Raw genomic sequence first — 10,019 nt, 5'->3', positions numbered from 1 at the left:
GGGACTGTCTCTCTCTCTCTCTCTCTCTCTCTCTCTCTCTCTCTCTCTCTCTATATATATATATATATATGAGATCACCTGACAAAAGTGCACAGTACGAAGACAAAACTTTTTCAATATCACATCATCATCAGTATGTGATATTGAAAAAGTTTTGTATTTGCACTGTGCACTTTTGTTGGTATGCACTGAGCGTCCGAATAAAGACTTTTAAAGATTTTTTTATTTATTTATTTATTTTTTCCCTCTGAGGACATTGTGTGTGGGCTACTAAAATGTATCTTACTTGTTTTCCTACAAGTGGTTGGTCTCCTGCTGTGTCTGATTGAACATGAGCCTGTTTATTACAGTCATGTGTCTGTGCGCAGCACATGTGCATTGTACGTATGCATCTGCTCGTATGGCTTAAATGACGAGAGAGCATCACACCCCATTAACACCTAAATTATCTCGTTAAAATCATTATCCTGGCCTAAAGCTCCTGTATTTTAGCTATGCTTTAGAACATAGTGCATTGTGTAGCGCTGGAGGTCGACACAATGGATAAACGAAGTGATGGCGTGCTGTCTCTCCTTGCTGAAGGTGACATAAATAACAGATTTCGGAGACTAGAAATAAACTGAAGTGACAGACAATATGATGAAATGGCCCGTGAAACAGCAACATTTGCTTCACATCTCCTTTGGTTTTCAGAACAAATTCCAATTGTGCCTACGGCACTCTTTTCAAGCCATCGCCCACCCCGCAAAGTGAAACCATGATACGTTTGTTCATCCGCTGCCACCCCCCAATCAAATCTGACTCATTCTCACTGGACTACTTGGAAGCACCCACTTTGGCTAAAAGGTCATAAGTACTCAGCAAGCCATTTACCTCATTAGCTGTAAGCATGGGCTATTGATAAAAGGAAGCTGCAGCGGCAGTGTATAAATGCATCACAATTGGCTCACAGTCTCTCGTCTAGTTCGTCTAACCTTACACCTCGGCATTAAAGAGCTCTGGCTGAGGACAACTAAAAGGATTAACCTCCACAAACTACTTTCTGTGAATCAATGCACCATGACCACCACAAAATACTTCTGTATATCACTGATTAGTGCATGACTTCTGACTGATGAACAAGAAGAATATTGATAAATATGGGGTCCAAAAATCAGAGATGACTTTGAGACTCAACATATAGTTTAAAGGGATAGTTCACCCAAAAATGTAAATTCTGTCATTTACTCAACCTCATGTCATTCCAAACCCATTTGATGCAATACACAAATTAAGATATGTTTAATTAAACCTATGAGTTTGGAATGATATGAGGGTGAGTAAATGATGACAATTGTCTTTTTTTTTTTACTTTAAATAAAAATTTGATGGACAGCAAATATAATCTAAATGTAAAAAAAGTGCAATAAACATTAACAATTATCCAGTATGTAAGGAATAATTGAAAACGGGCTGTTGAATTATTAGAAAAATAACTGCGGACACATTCGAGGTGGTAATGGTTATATAAGCTGAAAAGAATGCCAGTGACCCTATTATGCTGCTTAACTAGACTATTCACCAAGACTTCTTTAGTTGACCAGCTACACCAGAAAGAACAACCTGGTCAACTAGTTTAACTCGTTATGTTTCACTGTTCAACAGGATTGCTATGTGGTCCACCAGCTAGACAAGGACCAAACCAGCACTAATCACAACTACAAAAGTAAAGTTCAAGGCAAACTTTGAAGGTTGGACTGGCAGCCTTGCCTAGAAGTTTTAAAAAGTCTGAAGTCTGAATGTCAAATGAGCCTTTGCATACTTTGTCAGTTTGAAGAGGGATCAGATGTTTGATGAGACGTAGGCCTTGTCGTGTGGTTGTGAAGGTGTTCTGAGCAGTTGCAAGACAGTTGTTGGGGTATTTCCAGTTTCTAGAAAAATTTAATAAATCAGCATGCTTCTGATTTCAACAGGACTGCCTAACTAAAACAGAAAAACTGCACAGTTGAACTGCAATTGACTCCAACACACCATTATTAAAAAAAAAGGTTATCCCTGCTATCATACCACTACATTATTAAAATAAATAAATAAATAACACCCTAAAGAGGCTGATATCGACCTAGCCAGGCTGTCTAACCTCTCCATGATCCAGTTGTCTTTGGTAGACATACTCACTTAACTAATAGAGGAGCCGGAGGGGATTCTTAGAAGGCAGAAAACTAATGGATTGTGTGAACGTTGGCTTGCGTACACTCTGTGCGGATGATTAAGATCAAATAAAGCATCTCTCATGACACAATCAGATGATTATGTTAGCTCAACAATGACCTGTGTAGGAATATGTCTCTACCCCACAGTTACAGCTCATGCATAAAGATGGGCAAAGCAACGTGCTGGAAATCCCATCAGTGAGGACAAACAAAATGTTCCTGGAGTGCGGAAATGAGGCTGTCTCGCAAAGGGCATCAGCAGCTTTCCATCTCCATCAAAAGAGGTTAAATAATCAGCGGATGCTACTGAGGTGCAAAAACCCTTGTTTGACCTTTGGATTGGGGTCAATGATGCTCACTGCACATTCATATCTATAAACTGGTGTTGTATTTGTACACGCTGGGTTCAGAGGGAGCACATGCTTCTTCTGACATGATTTGAGCAATTACTATAAAAACACTGGGAATAACATAACAGTGAAGTGTGTGAATTCTGCGCTGCTAGCGGCACAAAACAGATGTTTTGATCTGTTTATTTGAGCGAACCAACTGGGCTGGACATAACAACACTGACTCAACCATGGCAGGTTGGGGGATGGGCGTTGGAAATGTGTTTGTGTTTGTGCAATTGTGGTTGATGGTATTATTGAACCACATCGATTTGTACTTCACTGGATATGACGAATTGTTGAAATATATTTAAGGTGCAACATGAAATTTGGGTAACACTTTAGTTCAGGGACCAATTCTCACTACTAACTAGTTGCTTATTAGCATGCATATTACTAGCATATTGGCTGTTTATTAGTACTTTTTAATGTCTTATTCTGCATGAGCATATTTTAGATTCCTTAACCCCACACTGTAAAAAAATGATTGTGATTTTAACAGTAAAAGACTGTAAAAATGCTACAGTAAAACCCTGTTAACTGGTTAACAGTAAGTTTCCATACTATATACGGTGAATAAATGTAATTACATTTAATGTAATTTCACAGTAAAATACTGTTAAAAATACGGTTTTTGGAAGTGAAAAAGAAAAAGTCATTGTATAATTTACAGTGAAAAACCACAAATTGACACTCCCAGAATTCCCTGCATGACACTTCATATTTGATGTTTTTTTTTGTTGAAATAACATGTTTCTTCTTAGTTTTTTCTTATCAGTTGTGTACATTAGGGTTTAATCTTACATCTAATGTTGTTAAATTAATGTTATTGCATTATTTCAGTATAATGTATGTTACCATGATGGGGTTTAGTGTTTGTGTGAATGAGACTGTGTGCACCTTGTATATATAAGTATTGCCCTCCTCAGCTCGTAGAAAAGCTGTTTGTGATGAGCTTTGGTTCATCATGTGACTTTCTCATCACCACCCGTTTTTGGTTGTTTTCAGTTCATTACAATGGTTCAAAACAGATATTAACACTTCAATATGTTGGTTTATTAACATTACATCAGTTAATGAAATACGGTATTTTACTGTGAATTTAAGTTAAGTCTGTAAAACCTAAAATGTTGCTACCATATGTTTTACGGTGAAGTTCTGGCAACCACAGCTGCCGGTATTAACCGTAAATGTCACAGATTTTTTTTTTACAGTGTACCCCATAGCTAAATTTAACAACTAACTCTTCATAAGCAGCAAATTAGGAGTTTATTGAGGCAAAAGTCATAGTTAATATTTAGTTAATAGTGAGAATTGGTCCCTAAACTAAAGTGTGATTCATTCATTCATTAATTCACTCATTTGGTTATCCTGGTGGGTGAAACAGAAAATAGAAGCATATATAGTGATTTTTCATTAATTTGATTAAAATAAATAAATAAATAAATAATAATATATATGTATAACATTGTTTTGATGACTTTTCCAACTCTACAAATCACATATTACCATTGCCTGATATGTCCATGCTTTGCCTGAATATTTGACTAAAACACAGGTTTGAAAAAAAGAGAAACAGAGGGGGAAGTTGAAGAAAGGAGAAAGGTCTCGGGTTGACAGGAAATGTGGGAATGAGTGGCACTTGTCACCACTCAGGCTCTCTCATCTGTCACTGAGAAACAAAGACCTAGGCGCTGCTCTTTTGAAGGCCTCTGTCCCCGTCGGTCTCTCTCTGTGTAAGCAAATGGGAGCACCAGACGGTTTCTCTAAACCCAATGAATATCGGCTGGGTACTGGCAGTGTGACAGAGTAGAACTATGCATGTAACAAAGGCCTAATCAATTAACTCTCAAGATCGCAAAAAACAAAAGGAACACTGTCTCTGATAAGTAGGCTGCTGCTAATTTCTTTAGACGAAGCAGTGCTTAATCAAATTAACACGCGTCAATACTTTGAATTGAAAACTGCAGGAAAAAAGGCTAAGTCAAGGTTCTAAAATCAATAAACTACCAACCAATCTGTGGAAAAAAAAAATAATAATAATGGTAACACTTTATTTTAGGGTCTCTTACCTAGTTAATTATTAGCATGCATATTACTAGAATATCAGTCATTTATTAGTACTAATTAAGCACATTTTAATGCCATATTCAACATTACCTTATTCTACATCCCTAATCCTACCCAATACCTAAACTTAACAACTACCTACTAACTATTAATAAGCAGCAAATTAGGAATGTATTGAGGGAAAAGTCTTAGTGAACTTAGTGAATAAGTGTTCCCTATTCTAAAGTGTTACCATAATACTACTACTACTACTACTAATAATAATAATAATAATAAAGCAATAATTACAACTTTCCAGATTTGGTGGCCATTATTAAAATGGGAAAAAAGTATGCCATGGTATGAATAATGAATCATGGTAATGGAACAGGAAAAATGTTTATGTATTAAATATTCATAATGTATATTTTTAAATAATCCAGTGAATTAAATACTCGACAAACAAAAGGAACACGTCAGTTGTGCCAGTTGAAATGTATATTAAAGGTATAGTTCACCCAAAAATGACAATTTTGTCAACTTTTACTCACCCTCATGTCGTTCCAAACTTGTATGAGTTTCTTTTTTATGTCAAACAAAAAAATATATATTTTGAAGAATGCTGTTAACCAGACAGTTGATGGTCCCCGCTGACTTCCATAGTATTTCTTTCCCTAGTATGGAAGTAAATGGGGACCAATAACTGTTTGGTTTTTCAAAATTCTTCAAAATATCTTCTTTTGTGTTCATCATAAGAAAAAAAAATACACAGTTTTGGAACGACATGAGGGTGAGTAAATGATGACCAAATGTTCATTTTTGGGTGAACTATTCCTTTAATGAGTTGCCTCATTGCTCAAAAACTTTTAAACTTCCATTTAATGCCTCTGTACGGAAGCTGCATTTTTCAGGTCCTACCTTTACACGTAGGCAGAGCTTTGTCCCATACAGGTTTCCCATCAGCCCCCATGATGCAGGTGAGAGTAGGTGGTCCCGCAATGGTGTAACCAGAATCACACTGGTATGTCACAGTTGATCCCAGCTTGTAGTCCATTCCCAGTCGAGTTCCGTTCATTATGTTCCCTGGGTCGAAGCATGCTTCTCGTGGCTTTTCTGTAAAATAATAATAATAATAATAAAGTTTTAAAATTGCACAAATGATGTATGAAGCACATACAATTGATTTCAATTAATGGATGCCCCGTTCTCTCTCTGACATAGTCCACATGTAATTTCTGACAATAAGACAAATGGATTTTGAATGTTTGCTTTGTCCACGGATGTCTCCGGGGAAGTGTTAGAATGTTGCAGACTGCAGTTATAGGTTTCAGCTTGTCTCACCGTGAATCTTTAACAAATGCCACCTTCCAGCATCCCCAAAGTTCTCTAAACACGCCTGTCCATAAATGTTGATGTCAGTAATTTGATCACATGATTTTTAATTGATTGACAGCCCTCGTACCTGTAATTCAACTGACCCTGAACAAAATTAATCAGATGCACAATCGTGTCCCGCATTTGCGTTCCATGCTGGCCATTTCAAAAGCTGAGACAGGTAACAGACAGAAGGAAAAAGCGAGATCGACAGTGAGTGTGAAGAGGGAGCAGACAGTTGCTTGAGGGCATCGGGCATTAAAGCGAACTAACACCAGGGGAAAAGCAGGTGAATGTGCTGGGGCAGCAGAAGATGGTCTCTGTCCTTCTGGCACCCGACACAGGGAGAAGGACAGTTGGAGAAAGCTCCGGAGGTGGTGCTTGGAGAGGCTGCCAAACAACTTGACAGTTAAACAGCTATCTGCCGAGCCTTAGGGACCTGAGAAAGTGGGAAGGAGGAGGGGAAGATTCTATCTGCAAAATTGCAAGTGTGCAACACAATCTTCCTCGTTTCTACAAAAACAGAGGAACAGCGAGTGCACCTGGAGTGCACCACACAGACTAAAAGGAACAGGCCCAAAAATGAATATTCTGTCATCATTTGTAGCACACATGCTCACCCTGACATGCATATCCGTCATGAGATTGTCCACTTTCACTGCCACCACCATATATATCAGATGTATTAACTCCTTATTACCAGGCCCAAATGAGATGTGTGGACATACTTTTTTTTCTGAATTGAATTTTGCAAAATGAAATGAAATGTGATAAAAAAATGAAATGTGTTAAGATTACCAGCCACATTTTAAAGGGTACAGTTCACCCAAAACTGACCACATTTTTATCATTCGTTATAAAATGTATTCATTAAAAAAAAAAGAAAAGGAGTTTGGTTAGGAAGATTGCATAGTGGGTCCATAAATTAGAAATTAATCATAAATGAAACTAATACAACGGCATTCATACCTCTGTACATGTTTTTAAGGGCCACTAAAATTTATATTTTATATTAAGGACCACTATATTTATATTTCTCTGTTTATCAATCTGTTCTGTTTTTCCTCAAGGTATGAGAGTTTTTGGACTGTGATATTCTCATATTCATTTCTTTTCCCTAGTAAAGGCATTAATAATTGTGTTTACCGGTGTGTGATAAACAATAGCAGATAAAAGATTGGCTTAAGAGAAACAGTGAGCAAATGAGGACATTGAATTAATTAAAAGAAAACACAAGAGCAAAGAGAAAAAGACTTCATCATGTCATTGTCATACATGACACGTTCTAATTAAGGCGTCGATGGAGAGAGTGAGACACTTATTCAGGCCTTAGAATAGAGTGCTGTTGTTGCAATGCAAAGCCAAGAACAAATAGCAAACAATGATATAATCACTTTCAGATATGAGCTTGGAAACAGTTAAATAGACAACACCAATGATTCATCAAGGTGAAAGTAGCATTGCTTTGATGGCTCCTACACCGAACATGTGCAGTTCTAATATTAACGTCATATCAAACATCAAAGGTCGACTTATATTGTTAGTCGAGGCTATTTTGCAGCTAAAATTGTCATTATTTAGCTTTTCATGACCATCCTCGATCCTATCCCACCCGTAAAAAAATTCAACTGATCATTTTCATCCATAGTGTATATTTAGTTATATTGCATTTAGTTATATTACATAATGAGTATTCACAATCAGTGCTGAAATGTGCCAAACAAATGACTGTTATTTATTTATTTTTATAAAACGGATAGTTCTGGTCCTTGATTCTGATTGGTTGACCTGCATTCGAAGCTGTTGTAAATTACACTACAAACATACACCTTTGTTTACTTCTGTGTGTTGCTCGGCAACCACTTTGTTGGATAACAGCTCCGCTTCGCGTCGTGCCTAACAACGCCCCTTAGCTGTTATAAATTCACTGTAAACCACGGCTTCTTGGGGCTTATTGCTTTAATTTGTTGTTTCTAATATTGGGATGATTATATCTTGAGCTACAGGTGCCACACACAGCCAGAAACAAAACTTATGTCTCGCTAATGAGCTAGACTTTCAAACTTTTTAAAAACAGTTTCGGAAGAAATTACACACTTCACCTTTAAACTGAAGTCAGAAGAAGAAATGCAATGAAACACTATCAATAATATAATCAATACAGCAAAATTGGGTCTTCCACCAGGATTTCAATCACTGCACTGAGACGTGAAGCGAAGAGTTCTAATGGTCCCATCACCTGTGTTTTGTGATGGTGTTCTCTGATGAGCTTTCACGGTAAAAATCAAACTCCCATGCGTCACTCAGTTTCCCGATAAACACAGGGCAAACCTAATGCCACGACATGAAAGTGAAATCCTGAAGCATTGTGGGATGTTGAGACCATCAACAAAGCAATTTAATACATTGACAAGCAAGCTTTTAAAATGTACTAGGTTTTCATGTGGAGCAAAGACAAAAGGTTGAAGTCAGAGTTCATCTACACTGTGCAATAGGTTGCAATTAAAATAATTACAATTAAAATATTCAACAATCCATGAACTGCACATTTACTCAGCCATAATCATCATAGAAAAAGTGCAGCTGGGAGTGGAAATGATTTCAGAAAGGTGCATAGCATGTTAGAGACGGTGCATTGTCATCATTGCATGCCCTGATTTTCAAAATACAAACTCACATTCTTTTTAAAAATAAAAGCATTTACAAAGAGCAAATTGGCAAAACCTGCTCTTCCCATGGAGAATAGTGCCAGGTATTCACTGTGAAAGGTTAATAGTATTACTCAAGGAAGCACAACATATAACTCAATACCACTTAAGAGCTTTTTTTGATTAATCACAGGAAAGTTGCACCCTTGCGAATCATTTAACATATGCTCTTTCACTAATGCATGCATTTAGTACTCCAGGGGAGTGTTTCCCGTACAGCAAAGTCACTCACTGATTAACTACCATAGTGTGATGCATCTTTGTTGAAACTAACTAGCTTGTCATAACTGTTTCCTGAACATAGTCGCATCTCAGTCGATTGAACCACATTGGTTCAACAGTATAGTGCCATTGTTAACGAGGTCATGTGCTTGTGGTGGAGTGATAACTTCTGCTAATTAAATGATTTGAGAACTCTGAGTTGCTACTGTATTAAACATGCCACCTGATGACTACTTCAGTGTTTTTTGTTCCCTGTTATTTTGCTGTAATTGATGTTTGATTCATTGTGGGTTCTCTCTTACATAATACTCTGATGTTCCCTTGTGTATTTATGCACATATAAAAATGTGCTGACTGTTGATATGCTAAAATATGCAGATTGAAATGTATATTTAACTGGAATGAAAGATAGAGAATGTACTGCATGCTAGCTTGCGACCATAGCTGGTTAACAATGTTATTGGGAAATACACCCCAGTATGGATGCCAAACTTCCAATAGCACAACTAAATCCAAAATCTGACGGTAATTTTAAAAACACCATGAAATGGCTATACAAACATACAGTAGTTGTCCTATCTATGGCTGTGTTGATGTATTTCTTATTAAAATCGGAATTTGAGACAAGACGTATTGAATGTCATATATATATATATATATATATATATATATATTTATAAAGTTCCGGTGTCACGTTTCACTCAAGGGAGCACTGGAACGAAGGAGCGAGGAGACAAGGAGACACTGGAGACATCAAGCAGACAACATGACATTTAACAGCAGACGGGAAACACTAGGAAACTCCGCTTCGCGTTGTGCCTACCAACGCCTCTTAGCTGTTATAAATTCACTTTATAAAACGGATAGTTCCAGTCCTTGATTCTGATTGGCTGAGCCACGTTTGAAGCTGTTGTAAATTACTCTACAAACATACACCTTTGTTTACGTATGTCTGTTGCTTTGCAACCACAACTGATTCTGAGGAACTACATTGTTTGGTGGAAGAATACTGTTTTTATTAATATCATTACACTTTATTTGCTCTGTTTTATTTTGTGAAACCTTACTACGTATATGGAATAACC

At 37.1% G+C, this 10,019-nt stretch overlaps 1 protein-coding gene across 1 annotated transcript in view; it reads right to left on the bottom strand.

Annotated features, from left to right (window-relative positions):
- LOC107717843 (CUB and sushi domain-containing protein 1-like) overlaps positions 1-10,019 on the bottom strand; it is a 373,583-nt gene that overhangs the window by 117,854 nt on the left and 245,710 nt on the right. The window contains 1 exon segment of the mRNA XM_016524723.1: positions 5,549-5,743. Within this exon segment, the coding sequence (XP_016380209.1) occupies positions 5,549-5,743 (195 nt within the window).

The sequence above is a fragment of the Sinocyclocheilus rhinocerous genome, unplaced genomic scaffold, assembly GCF_001515625.1.
Source record: "Sinocyclocheilus rhinocerous isolate Xijiao unplaced genomic scaffold, SAMN03320098_v1.1 scaffold780, whole genome shotgun sequence".
Lineage (NCBI taxonomy): Eukaryota > Metazoa > Chordata > Actinopteri > Cypriniformes > Cyprinidae > Sinocyclocheilus > Sinocyclocheilus rhinocerous.
Note: the sequence above shows the minus strand (reverse complement) of the source record. Positions and strands in the feature narration are given on the sequence as shown.